The sequence below is a fragment of the Solea solea genome, chromosome 14 (genome assembly GCF_958295425.1).
Source record: "Solea solea chromosome 14, fSolSol10.1, whole genome shotgun sequence".
Taxonomy (NCBI): domain Eukaryota; kingdom Metazoa; phylum Chordata; class Actinopteri; order Pleuronectiformes; family Soleidae; genus Solea; species Solea solea.
This window is the reverse complement of record NC_081147.1, coordinates 20,276,969-20,291,769: the sequence shown is the minus strand read 5'-3', so window position 1 is coordinate 20,291,769 and position 14,801 is coordinate 20,276,969. Positions and strand designations below refer to the sequence as shown.

General features: G+C 42.6%; 1 protein-coding gene across 1 annotated transcript; it reads right to left on the bottom strand.

Annotated features, from left to right (window-relative positions):
* Positions 1 to 1,407: 1,407 nt before the first annotated feature.
* xkrx (XK related X-linked) lies at positions 1,408 to 13,863 on the bottom strand. Its single transcript, XM_058650283.1, has 3 exons — positions 12,877 to 13,863; positions 3,896 to 4,155; positions 1,408 to 3,122 (listed from the first exon to the last, which is right to left on the bottom strand). Exons 1-3 carry the CDS (start codon positions 13,233 to 13,235, stop codon positions 2,278 to 2,280), a joined length of 1,464 nt encoding a protein of 487 aa, XP_058506266.1. The 5' UTR covers positions 13,236 to 13,863; the 3' UTR covers positions 1,408 to 2,277.
* Positions 13,864 to 14,801: the final 938 nt, after the last annotated feature.

The window sequence follows — 14,801 nt, the reverse complement described above, 5'->3', positions numbered from 1 at the left end:
GGAAGGAAGTCGAAAACCGTAAGGAAATTAGCACTTTTTCCCAGATTTCCCACCTGCTTAATTATTATTATTATTATTATTATTATTATTACAACAACAATTATTATTACATAATAAAAAATAAGAGTACTTTCTTCATCCATGGACAAATTTGCTCCTTCAAAATTAAAGTAACAACTCAGGGATGGAAAAATAAGAAGAATCAAAACAGAATATTGGCAACTGATGTGTGACATGACAAGAAATATATATATATAAAAAATATGACTTCATGGTTCTCAACCTGTGGTGCGTGTGCCATCAGTGGTACGTGAGCTTCCTCTGGTGGCACATGGAGGAAAATCATAAATACTGTTCTACTGTATAAACCAGGGTAATGTGATCGGAGCGGAGCTGAGGGAATTCTGACCGGCGTGTGAATGAAACAAATAACAAACAAAAACTAGGACTAGTTCGTTCAAATACCATTAGTGCGAAATCGCCAAAATCGGCTCCTAGTCGGCGTTCAATAATAACAATAATAATAATCTGAAGGATTACAATAGGTTCTCGGAATAAAGGAGACATGAAGTCTTTTCATCGTCCTCACATCTGTCCTGAAACGGCGTCCAGAGAGCAGCCACTCAGGCAGTCAGAGCAGAACTCCCAGTGATAAATAAAAAGAAATAAAAATGAATGAATGAATGTCAGGTGAGTCTGACTCCTCCCAGATCAGTTTCAGACAGTTTTAATGAGGCCACCAAGCCTGTTCCTATAAAACAGATTAAGATTTGTCAGGTAAACAGTGATTACATTTTTTTTACAGGTGAACACACTCAGATATTTATAGTTTTTTTCCCCACGTTTCAATAACAGGAAGTGAGAATAGCTGGCGACTTCCTGAAGTCTGAATGTCTCCTGTCGTCGTTGTTGATGTTGTTGACGTTGTGAGATTGACCGTAATCCTCACATGGATTATTATACAAGTGTATATACACCAGTGTCACTTCGTACGTTCCAAAACGTGCAACTTTTTGTAAACCAAAACTTTTACCAGCTCGGTTTAGATTTGAAGGAAATTAAATTTCATTTGACGGTGTCCTCTTGGTTTTATTTGTCTTTTGCCTTTATTTTATTTTAGTTTTAGCTTTGCGTATCCCGTTTTACCCTTGTAAACTTACACTTTAAAAAGCACATGATTTGCCCAATGTTAAAGTGGTTAATAAATATCACCCAGTGACTTGATTTTAAAAGATTTTTGTTTGTGATGGAACTGAAAACATGTCATGGACGTCATCGAAGCATATGATTCAGAAAACAAGCCTTATCTTATCTATCTACTTTACTGTGTGAGGCGCAATACTTGTTTACTTAAATATTCCTCATGTTTCCTATTTCTCCTCTCGATACAACACAATATACAATGAATGAAACAGGAAATGTTTTTTTTTTAAATTTTATTTACGTTTCAAGTAATACAGTAGTAGTCAAGGCACAGACAGAGACAAACACACAAAAAATAACAACAACGAGCGAAAGAAAGAAGCTGTTGTTAACGCGTCGGCAAATGAAACTCATTGCTTTCCTTTTGTTAAGAGCACGCGTCTGGTTTTCCCTTTCAAGAGGAGTCATGTCACCGACATGCAGTCACCACAAAGCCTTTTGTTTTGAAAGCAGTCAGACTGGAAAGTGAACAACACGAGGCACGTAGTGTCACAGCAGGTTCACACAGTCGGGGTATGAGGAAGACAAAACCTACACCTTTTCTTGCCTTCCTGCTGTTCTTTGTTTTCTTCTTGTGTGTAGTGCAGACGTAAACATGTGCAAAAGACAAAACAGAGCGCGCATTATCACGGTAACTCCGACAGGAAGTAGAAACCCCAGATCGTCCCACATTTAAGTCTTTTTTGGACACTTGGCACATTTCCCACACACCTGGCTCAGTGGCGCACCTCGCGCCCACTGCTGCTCGCTCAAGGCGGCCTTTGTGCATCCCCTCATATCTCAGCATTCTTCAGTAGACGGAGTTGTGAAGGTCACCAGCGTGTGGGTAAAAACCAAATCCCTCTCAGAACCCTGTGTGAGTGTGTGAGTGGGGTCAACGTTTTTTTTTTTGGACTCACAGTGAAAAAAAAAAAAAGGCAAAAGTTTGTTCTCTAAAATCCTCCCAAATTCATCCTTGTTTTCATATAAAAACTACTCTTTGCTTTGTTCGAGGGGACGAACCGTGCAGCTGCAGACGTATTCCCTCCCCCCCGCCCCCCTGCTTTGACGTGTTGATTCTGCAGAGCGCCACCTTCAGGCTGCTTCCATCATGTCCACAGTCTCGCGATCGCCCTGCTCGCGGGGCTGAGTGTTCTGGGGGTCGAGCAGCTCCAGCGGCTCCTCGGGCACCAGCACCATGGTGGCAGCGGTGGAGTACGAGGGCGGCATCTTGCCCCGCCTCGCCCTCGCCCCGCTGCCCCTCCTGTGGCAGCAGACGCAGTGCAGACAGTCGTGGATGTTGTGTTTGAAGAGGCGTCTGCACGGGTGGCAGAACTGGTAGAAGAGCAGCATGAAGAGCACGGCCAGGCTGTAGCAGATCAGCAGCTGGACGCACAGCAGCGGCGCACACACGTACTCGTAGAAGTCCGACTTGAAGAAGTACCACAGCGCGATGAGGAGGAAGTTCTCCACGAAGCGTACACAGTAGTAGGCGGCCAGGCGGTCCCAGCGCTGCTTCCTGTCGATGAGCTCCCGATGGGAGAAGTCCAGCTGCACGGCCGACCAGCAGAACATGTTGATGCAGGCGTACAGCAGCGTGAAGACACACAGCACCACCGTGGTGCCCAACTTAGAGAAGTTCTTCTCCACGCCTTCGGTCAGCGAGCCCTTCTTAGCCCAGAACTCAGCCCAGGGCAGGAAGAAGAAGAAGAGCAGGTTGACCATGCCGACGAGGATCACCCAGTGCATGAGCGCCGTGCTGAAGAGAACCAGAGCGGTGACGCGCGTGGCGATCTCCAGAACCCTCCACACGATCATGCACAGGTACGCCGGGAGACGCAGGCGCACCTTGTATGAGTCGTATCTGATCTGAATGGCGAGGACGCTGCAGACGAGAGCCCCGTAAGTGATGGAGATCAGGGTGATGATCATCAGAGCCACTGTGGACGCAGACACAAGGCACCGCCAGACACAAGGCACCGTCAGACACAAGAGTTATCAGAATTCTAACTTTCTTTTTGAAGAATTCAGACTTTTTTCACAGAATTGGTCAGTATCTTTACTTTTTTCTCAGAATTGAAGTCAGAATTTTTACCTGTTTCTCAGAATTTAAATCAGAATAAAAAACATTTTATTTATTTTTTTAATTTTGTCATATCGTATATGACCTTAATCCTATTTGCACCACTCATTTTCCCACACTTTTGTTTTTCCTTGTACTTTTCTCCTCATATGTCTATTTTTCATGTAATCTATGCATATATATGTAGTATTTGTATTTATTGTTATTCCTCTTATGTGCAATAAATAATAATTAAATAAATCTAAAACTGAGTACTGATGATAAATCATTTTGATAATATGTTCTAGAACACTGGTATAGACGTTTACCAGTGTTTTAGTTCACTGTGACTACGCTCTCTTTATGTTTTATCCGATATGACGATTCACTTGTTGATCATCGCAGACACTAAAACGCAGGTTATTTGAGGTTATTCAAAAATCCTCTGCCCTTCCTTTACTGCATCCACTGTAAACCTGGCAGTGACTGGAGTGCACAGTCAGCTAAAAATCACCAAATTCAATCTTCTAAAAAGGTTTTAAAGTCAGGTTTGCCAAGAACATAGATCAGAGGATATAACACAATTACTATTTCTTTTTTCTTTTTTTTAAATACAAGTATAAGAGAACAGAAAGCAACAATCAGCTTCACCTCTCAAAGGCATGATGTATTTCTCCTGGATGGTGGCGTAGAGCTGCAGCGTCAGTTGTGGCGTGGAGCCCAGGAACGCCTGAATGACCGCGGTGCGTTTGAAGGCGTTCCTGTGAGTGGCCAGTTTGCGCTCCGACTGACCGATCTCCCACTCCATGGGCATCTTCTGTCCCTTCTTCAGACTGATCTTCCTGGAGATGGTGACGTACGGCTCCTCCTTTTTACCGGACTTGAAGTAGACCCAGAGAGCCTCGCAACACCTGAGGAGAAGAGAGAGGAGTGTGTGTGAGAGTGTAGTCGTGTTTTCACACCAACAGAGGGCAGCACAATGCAAGTTTAAAATTAAAGAGTGGCAGACGAGGTCTATAATGTTGCCTTAGACTTAGAATACAACAATTCACACATTCATCTTCTACAGATTGGATTATTGTAACTCTTTATCTGTGAAACTCCATCATCTCCAGGTTACAAATGGTTCAGAATCAACTCAAATGTTTAGTTTAGTTTAGTATATCAGTATATTTCAGATCTACAAACTTCAAAAGTCAGAATTCTGGCTTTTCTCTCAAAATTAAAGTCAGAATTTTGAACTTTTTTTCCTACAATTTTGACCTTTTTTTTTTTGAATTCTGACTTCTTAGAATTAAAGTCAGAATCTGGTACTTGGAGGAAAATCAGAATCTACTGTAAATACCAGCACACTGGCAAACTGTTAACATATGATATAATATAAAGCAGTGTCTATGTGGAGAGCCACTCTTTATAGAAGACAAACTACTGTGTGACCCAAATCACAATAATAATCGTGACAAGAGACCTCTGGTGGAGGAAAACCAGACTGTTCTACTTTATATACCAGGGGACGTGATCGGAGTGGAGCTGAGTACATTTTGACCAGAAAATGAAACAAATAACCAAAGAAATTAAAGTAAACTAAATAATAATAGAGTCATGTTATCTCTCGCTTCAACATAATCTAACTTCACTATGTGGGAATTACTGAACTTTTCTTTGGAGGGCAAACTTTCCACTAGTCCAAGTTACAGAAGAGCTGATATTAAACATGAGCCAGATTTCCTTCTGCATACTGTAAGTGCAGAAGACTAATTCTCTCTTGATTTACATGATGCTGAATGCTTATTATGAAAGTATTGTTCCATTACATAACATAAAATGACTTCCCACAGTTTTAGCGATGGTCAGTTTGCCAAGTTAACACAGTGTTGCTTTTAAAACGACACATTTGTGAGTGTATTTTGGTCACAGCACTGATCTCATCAACAGAACCTTCTTTGTGCTCCACCAGAGGGCAGTGAGAGGAACGTAAACACACACGTGTGTGTGTGTGTCTCAGACCTCAAAAGCTCTAGGTGTGGCTCTCATAACCTTTGCAAGGTAAATGCTCCCTGTGTTCAGTCACACTGGGAAATCTGTTCAGGAGAGGCGGGGAAAACCTCTTTTTTTTTTTCAATAGCTGAAAGAATAAGGTTCTGTTCAAGAAGCACAAAGCAGAGCATGTGAATACGTCCTGAACAAATGTTGATTTAATGTGCTTTTTTTTTTTTTTTTAATGTTTCTCCTGTTCCAACTTGACCCAGACGAAAAGGTTATTCTAATTAGTTTAGAACCACATTTCCATGCTGCACCAAGGAAACTACCTGAACTGGAAGTGCAGGGTTTGCACCTGCCAGCTACAACATGGAAACATTATAATCCCTGAATAATACTGGAACTCTGTGCACATCTGTGTTTGACACACGCACACACACAAAACACCCAACCCTGTGAGAATCCTAACTGCCGCACCAACGCTCACATCACCGAGCTGGAATGTTTTCTCTTTACTCCACAACCTCCAACTTTGGACTGAGAACAGGGAGGCTGCTCACGGATTCCCACATGGATTTGCTTCTCCATGTCCTGACCCCGTGGAGTCAGCGGCGGTCAGACATTTGCAGCTGCTTCTCACTGTACTTTTCACTTCCTTCCCCTCAACTCTTTAACCCAAATGTCAGAGAGTGAAAAGGCAAATGAAAGCAGGCTCTTATCTCGTGAATCACAAACACAGTTACAGTGCATTCACTCCCAAATTGATAAGGCAGATGAGTTTCACTGTCGAGGACGACTGAATCGTCATCGGATTATTGTGTCAGCACCAGCAGATTGAATTGCACTAAAACTTTAAGTTTAACTAAAAAGGTACAGGGTGTAACCTTTAGCAGGGTTTATTGGCATGGATTGAATATACTACAGTTAAGTTTGTTCGTAAAAGTGAATTATCGCTTTGAAACAAGATTATTTTGGTTTTCATAGTCTCAGAATAAACCTTTTCAATGTATTTGTGCCAAAAGTCATGGAATCAGTAGCAGGACCCAAACAGATTAAATTAGCAGGAGTAGCAGGACCCAAACAGATTAAATTAGCAGGAGTAGCAGGACCCAAACAGATTAAATTAGCAGAAGTAACAGGACCCAAACCTGCGGCCCGCGGGCCACATGTAGCCCCCCCAATCCATTTCATGCGGCCCACCACTAGATATCAAGTTATTTCCGTATGATTTTTGTGAACTATAAATAATTCCAACACTTTTATTTGGAAATTATGTGAAAGGTGATCATAAATATTTATTATTTCCATGTCTTTTTTTGTCTCCACGTACTGTAAGTTTGAGAGCGCTGCTGTAAAGCATCAGGTTGTAGAGGTTTTGTTGAACTCTGACCTGCATGAATGGGAGTCTACACGGAATACAAAAGATCTCGCTGTTCACTGGGCCGTTGTCCTGCGGTGGCATGAAGTACACAAACCTGAGTGTGTGTTTTATGGTGGAAGCTTTCAATGTAAACAAGCGGATAAGTCGTCCATTTGTTACACTCTGCAGTTTTACCATTAGATGTCACTAATACTTACACACTGGACCTTTTTTTTTAATAAAAGAAAAAGAAAGAAAGAAGCAATTTTAAATATAATGTGTTATTGTTTGACTGATATAGAGGGGAGAACAGGTCTGCAGGGTCAGGGTAGGGGTGCATTCACACCAGCCCTTCTTAATCGAATCCTAGTCTGTTTGCTCGGAAAGTCAGTTTTTTTGGGGGGAGGTGTAAACGTGCAACCGAACTCTGATCTGCACCAAAGAAGCGACCTCTAAAAACTAAAAATTTTGACTAAAAACGTTGGTCTCGGTTCACTTTCAATGAACCAAACGCAGGGCATTGTGGGTAAACGCAACCAAAACATACATAGGTGCGTGTAGAACAATAGCCGGGAGAAATGGCCAACAGATGAGCAAGTTTTCTTGTTCAGTAATTCTTGATGCAGCACCCCCTCAGGCGAGGAGTGGAATACATCATTCAAGAAGGTTCAGTTCGTTTTCACTAAAGTGCCAAAGTTGGAAAGCAAACTCCAGCAAATTGAGCCCGAGTCCCCACTCGTAGGTGTGAAAACGACCTTAGAAAAACACAAATCAATCAACCTCTACTTCAGAGTACAAGGTTTACAACAGAGAAGCTACAAAGACCTGATATTGTGACGCCATTTCAACGGAAATATGGCCGCACAGCGAGCGAGCTGAGGCAGACCCTGAGCCAGAGTGCACTTAGGATTCTGTAAAGTGACTGACAGGCAGACTGAATTTCACTTAGGGAGGGAAAACAGCACCATTGATAAATGCATTAGCCAAAATAATCAATATGCTGACTTCCAAGGCAGCATCTTATAGATTCATATGAAGGAAAACCCACAGGCTGCTGCTGCTGCTGCTGCTGCTGCTGCTCAGTGTACGCTGACGTGGCCACAGTATTGCATCACACATGCAAAAAGTCTCCAGTGACGACTGAAATACTGATGTTCTCGGACCTAAGTGTTGCAAAACATTCAGGAAATTCTTTCAACAACCCTTTAGCAAGATCATCCTGTTTAGGTCTTTTGGGATTGCCCCAGGCACACAAACAGCCTCATCAGCCTGTGGGGACTTGGTTAGAAACACAGACACCAAAAAGGCCTGCATGCTGAGACTGGTCCGAGCTGAGTGGAGTAATTATGTAGTTTCAGTCCTTGTTAGTGTACTTACAGATTCAAGTCGAGACAAGGCCCAGTCTGGGGCAGATCAGCGCCTTACGGTCGATTCAAACGCACATTACTATTTAAAAAAGGTTTATGTGCAGTCATGTGCACATAACGCGAAAGGTTCAAGTTCCTCTTTTGTTTGCACACGTGGTACGGTATGTTTCCGTGTAAAGTCACAGGACCAGAGATTGCACCATCGCCAAGTCGCACAGGAAAAACTCCCATCTGAGTCAGGAGAGAGAGCAGAGGTGATTTGTTTTACATCAGGGCAGCGTGGGATAAAGAAGAGTGAGAAGTGAAGCAGGGGAGCAGACCGGATCACAGTGAACTGCAGCGGAATAACAATCCTCCACTTTGTCTCCTGACTGCATCACAGACAATATGGCGCAGTGTAACAGATGATAACTGCCCGTCAAGAGGATGGTGGAGCAAATATTGCAGCATAGGCCCGTTGTGACAATAGGGGTGGTTTCATTGTCATGGCTTCATATGCATTCTTGTGCAAAAAGGATGGGGTGTGCGGGACCATAAAGCCCAGAGAGTGCAGAGTGCAGAGTGCACACATGCAGCTGCTTCTGGTTTTAGATGCTCATATTTTTTCAGCAGGACCATCTTTGATGTTTTTTTTTTTCCTCTTATTTTGCCACGCCCACGCTCCTGAAAATATGCAGTTCAGATCTTTATGTTAAACATATTTTCACTCTGTTATTTTTTAAGTTGTTAGAGCAGTAGCCTGGAAATTCTTGGAAGTAACTGGTAGTGAACATGTGACTATTTTAATTGTATTATCTAACAATTTTTTTTAAAATCTTTTACGCATTTCATCAGGGCTGAATTCGATTGAAAAAGATTTAGCGCATAAATGAACTAAAACTATTTTTATAGCGTTTTTTTGGAAGTGGACATTTTTGTCCTTAATGACTTAAGAGGGTAGTACATTTTAAATCTGATACCAAATGCTGAAGCCTTTTTTCCAATGATATTTTTATCAATAACCTAAAATCTTTTTGTACATTTAACACATTCATTGTGCGCTTTTATGTCGAATGCGTTAATAAACAATTTAAATGATTGGCTTGAATCAACATTTTTATTTATTTCTTCAACAGGTGACAGAGGTTTTTACACCTTTTCAACTGTTATATTTGAACTGTTTTAAGGAAACACAAGGCGTTAATCGAGTCCTGTGCAGTATATTCCTTCAAGAAGCATTTGTGCATGCGACGTCTTTCTTCTTTAGAACAGGCTGTAAAAAAGGACACGCCCTTGAGTTCACTCGGCTGATGCTTCTGCAAACTCAGAGCAGCACTTCAGGGTGTTGTGTTGACAAAATAAAGCACAGAACGTGTGGATTTGAATTTGAAGGCTGTGAAGTACGAGCGCACGCCCACTCCTTCCTACGTGACTCACAGTTCGTCAAACAGGTCTCTCGGCCCGAGATCACTTGACACTGAAGTGCAAGCTGGCTCAATTCAAAGAAAACATCCACCCTGAAAGTGAGTGTAAATTCCACACACTTCAGATTAACACTCGTTTTAATTAGTCTTAGCTATCTCCTTTAGCTTTCCCAGTAATAAAATCTGGCTGTATTATTTATAGAGACCATTCTGTAAACATCAACCACCTCTCTTTGACCTCCCTCCCACTGACCCAGTCTGGCCTGGACTGCTATGCAGCACCAAGGCCTCTGGCTGCCTCAGATGAGGTCATCGAACTGAGCAGCGTCTAAGCCATAAATGGGAGGGATGTGTCTCTGTAGGACGGATGCCAGCTCTGCAGTGTCTTTGACAGGCTGCTTTTACAGTCGACACACTGCGATCGAAGAGGACGTGAGGAGCTGTTGTGATGGACGATGTCACATTCAGTCACACACATCCTGTTGTCACCTAAATTCAATCTGAAGTGTGATTTAATGACTGGTATGAGATAGGGCAGAACAATTACATTCAATTTGAATCGAAATTGTGATTTGAAACGATTGCAATTACCACAACACAAAGGCTGCCGTTTAGAATATGAAAGAAGAGTTCTCGTACTCAGATTTGTACAAAGAATGGTTTATATTTCAATGACATGTCATGGGTACAGTTTGTGATGTATTGCTCAGCCAAGAGGATTAAATTATCATGAAAAATAAGCATTAAAAGTCAGTCACCGCTTTAAAACACTAAAATTGATGTCATGAAATGTCTATTTTTGCATGAATATTTACAAGTTTTACTAGTTTATGATGTTTTCTGTTGGAAACTAATCGATTAGTTACTATTATACGTATATTATTATTATACAGAAAAGCAGCGTATATTGCATTTTTTTTATATAGCTCATACGCTGCAGCATCATATCAGCTCTCATAAACCACTGCAATAACTGTCCATTTGTATTCCATACACTGTATTTAACAGCAAACTGAAGGAGTACAGAACAACTAAGAGATATTTATAACTAACTAACCTGTCACTTATTTTCTTGATTAGGCAAATCAAGTATAAAAGGTTCAAAATTACCTCTTTATTGTTCCCCAAAAGCCTAAGATATTCAGTTTAATATCAAGATGTTTTTAAAATGGCTGCTGCTGGCTCACCAACTATAATAATGATCCAATTGTTGGAGCTCGACTCTGTTCCACTGCTGTCTGCACTCCATCCATAACAATAAAACACTGCAGAGTCATCTTCACTCTCACAAACCACCAGTTTGCACTCGACACACGGCCACGTTTGAACCCATTAACTGTCCTCTGCACTGTAAATGGAAAGTGGACACTGGACGTCCCTGAAGACAGATAATGATGCGATACAGCACAGGACTATTAAGTATTTATAAAGACGGATGCAAGATTACAGGTACTTGGACCCGACTACTTCCACTCTACACTTTAGAGGGAGATGCTGTACTTTTTATTTACTACACGATCAGTGATATCTGATCATGTGATACGCTACACCAAGACTCGGCGAGCTGCTGTAAACACACATTAGAGTTTGTCCAAACAATCTGGAAAATGTCCAGCAGTGACATTGCTTGTGCTACGTTGGTGATTTAAAACGCAAACGAGCGTTTGTGGGTTTCAGGGCGATTTTCGTGAGCAAAAGGAACCCGTGGGGCTTCTTGACTTGACTTTTTGACACAAGCGCACTTTTTCATACGGTGCCACTTTAAAATTACAAAGCAGAAAAAGTCATAGTGGCATTAAGCCTTGTTATGCGGTTATCTGACATGGTGCAGACTCCAGTACATAGCTGATTAAAGGGTGTGTGTGTGTTTCTTGTTTATTCACACAGATAAATGTCAGTCAAACAAAAACGATAAAGTTGTGACATTTTCAAAACGTGCTACAAATTTTTTTTCCGGCTTAGGCTTTCATCTAAAAATGATGTTTTCAAATGAAAACTATCTGTGGTTTACCAGGTACACTGAGCGTGTGTGTGTGCCACTGTAAACAGGAAACTCTTTGCTTAGCTTCAGAAACTATTTATAATAACGTATACAGTAGAGAGACTGAAGATGTGAAACTGAAAATGTTTAAGGGATAGTTGACATTTTTGGTTGTGTGTTTGTACGGAGGTATTGAAACAAAAACTACAGCACTGACTTTTCTGAGTGTCGCAAAGTTTGCCCTTTTTGGCTGCCAGCGCTGATTTAAGTCACTTAAAATGCTCACCTAATAAAATCTATGACAGTTTAAGTAAGTTTTTAGCTTGTGGGCAGACACAGGAGCTCCTGGTCTACTGCTGCCTTGTTTGATACGTTTGGGCCACTTAAGTGAATCCAGATAAAGGGTTTCAAACACCAGAATCACACGTTTACATATTTGAATGCACCAATGGAGGCAGCAGAGGATAAACAACTCCTGTGAGCCATGTTGTAAAATTGCTGATTTTTCTCTTTGGACTTTGTGTAGGGAGTGAGCAGCAGTTTACAGAGCGACAACATCTTCAGTTTCCAGTCAGTGAAGACAAAACAGTGGCATCCATGTCTCAGGCTGGTTCTCATGCTGGTGGACAACGGAACAGTGAGCACAGTTTTAGCACGACTCGGCTCGACCGGGTACCTGGTGCTTTTTTACCTGCTCTGGTGAGCTGATACTAAAATGTGACATCGACAGACTGCCGGCCACTGATTGGTCCGATAGCGCCGTCACTGGAAGAGTCATGAGCGTGACGTCCGACACAGGAATGAAACCGAACAATGCCGAACTGCAGATCAGCTAAAAAGACGTGAACATTCTGAAAACATGCGTTAATCTCCAACATTGTGCAAGGAAATGTCTAAAATCTCAATATTTAACAGAGGAGTCTGATGTATTTAGCGACAGCACTGCCAAAAGCCGGCAATCGTGGACGAATGTGAGCGCAACTAAAGTTTGAGTCTGTATGGACCGTAGACGTCAAACTGCCTATAATCCCTGTAGAACAACACTCCAGTCTATAGTTGATGGCACACTTTTGTTTTTTTGTCGAAATGAACAACAAAGAAGACAGTCACCATGGACACCTTCTTGGGATTATGGGATTATGCCAAGAAGGTCATGCTTGGTACCCAAACATGTGCAGCTCAGCTTTTAAAGAATATAAGAGATATTGTTGCTACTGGAATGGAATGAAGGATCCGGACGAGGATTCGCTTTTTAACCAGGGGCATATATACTGTACATGCACTGATGCCTATAGTGCTACCTCACTGTGTGAAGTGATATGTTTCTCTTATCTCTACACTATTGTAGAGGCCTTACTATGTAAAGCACCTCGAGATAATGCATGTTGTGATTTGACGCGATACAGATAACATTGAAATGAGTTGCTACGTTGCTCTCAAGGGCCCCCTACCGTATGAGCTCAGGGGCCAATGCCCGCTTTTCCAGTAGCAACACCCCTGCTAACACAACAACACCCCCCCCCCCCCCCCCTATCACCAACCTGATGAGTGGGCCGAGCAGCAGCAGGTGCAGGAACAGGACCAGAGGCCGGTCCCGGCCCAGGTCTCTGTGTATGAAGGTGAGCGTTAACTGAATGATGAAAGCGGGCACCAGCATGAAGGTGATGGTGAAGCCCATCCAGATCACGTCGTTGGTTTTGCTGTACATGCTGCAGAGCACGGCGGCGGTGACGAACTCCGCGAGGTAGAGCACGGTGGCCAGCACGACGCTGAAGGGAGGGCGAACCCGGCTCTGGTTGACCACCAGCATGACCCCGTTCTCCGCCGCCACCGACGAGTTCTCCTGCGGTTCCAAGTCCGAGATCTCCCGGTCCTGCTCCTCCATGGTCACTTCATTCATTATGATTACGGTGAAGTGCTGCTGGAGAGGTGATGTGAACACGTCTGACCAAATCACACTCCAGAAATGGCTGTTTTTAGCAATGATTCCATTTAATGCGCTGTCTTTCCAAACTTTCCACCAACTCGATCATTCCAGGTTAATCGCTGACTTCATGTCTGCTATTCGGCTGTGTCACAGCTCCACCACCGGCGCTCTGTCTCCCCCTTTCACGGGCTTTTATTGTTTGAGTTACCGTCCGTATGTGAAAGCAGGCGCTTAACCCGGAGGAAAACACCGCACCGCCCGCCTGCTGTGATCTCCGCGCACCGTCAGTGTGTTCTGGATCGCGGAAAGTTCAACCTTGTCGCACCGAGACTCCACCGGGCGTTCGCCGTTCACACCGGGGGAGTTCCGTTTAAAGGAGCGTAAGAATGCGCTCGTTGTTCTCTGTCAAAGACACACCAACTGCTCCTGAGGTGGACCTGCCATGGTCGCTCGCTGCCGGCTGCGGTGCGTTTGTTTGCGTGCCGGAGTCTCCGTGTCTGCACAGCAGCAGCAGCAGCGCAGCCGCGGGCGGATCGCGTTGTCAGCCTGCGAGTGCAACCACTGCGTGTAACGCGCCAGTGATACCGGAAATGATGGGCGGGTGCTTTGAAAATAAGAGATCGGAATGAAAAACAAAACAAACAAAAAAAGGAACACACAAGCACAATATTCACCAGTGCTTCTCATCTCATCTGATAAATAACGACTTATGTACACATAAGTTGTTTTCTTTACAGTTACATTAACAACGAGAGAACATATTGCTGAAAACACATATAACATACTATAAAATTACTGTTGAAACGAATCAAAATCTGAAAACCATTTTAAATAAATGGAATCATAATAATTCCTATTAAACTGCAATGGCTCCCATAGCATCTATAACACTATAGTAATTCTCATTACCAAACATGGATAGTACTTTGGAAGTAACAAGGAATTACACTGTAACTAAAAACAAACATACCACAAAATTACATCCGTATACAAAAATACTTTTAACAGAGTATATCATGAAGTATTGGGGCAATAAGAGGATAGTTATGCTTTAGATTAAAGTTGTAAAAAATAGTCATAGTAGACCAAACACAGGTTAAATGTGTTAGGCCTTCATATACAAAAGTTCTTGGCCAAATAAAACGAAAAACGAAACCTAACAATTGACATATATTGCAGTTCGAGCATCTTAAATGTGGAGGAAAAGGCATAAAAACAAAGCAGCCAGCCAAAGAGAACACACCACCAACGGAGGGAGTTTTTCCTTCCTGCTGTCTGATTAACCAGCTGCACAATCCGACTCACTCACAGTTAATGTGCACACTCCACACGATGATAAAACAATGTTAAACATATTCAGACAACTTCAAGTTTGTCGCAGATCTGTGACTATGCGTGTAGCAGGGTGAGGCTCTCGGGCTGTTGTTCCAGCTGAAGTAAACACCATCAGCAAACAGGAAAGATCAATATATGGTGCGAGTGTGACCCTGTTGATCTTTGAAAGAGCACAACTTTTTTTTCCCCTCCTAAACAAATTTT

What these genes read in the sequence shown, in the direction of transcription:
- xkrx (XM_058650283.1), bottom strand. Translation starts at nt 13,235, where the DNA reads ATGAATGAAGTGACCATGGAGGAGCAGGACCGGGAGATCTCGGACTTG. An exon ending in CTGCTCGGCCCACTCATCAG is followed by an intron (nt 4,156 to 12,876) that starts GTTGGTGATAGG and finishes TCTTCTCCTCAG; the next exon opens with GTGTTGCGAGGCTCTCTGGG. An exon ending in ATACATCATGCCTTTGAGAG is followed by an intron (nt 3,123 to 3,895) that starts GTGAAGCTGATT and finishes CTGCGTCCACAG; the next exon opens with TGGCTCTGATGATCATCACC.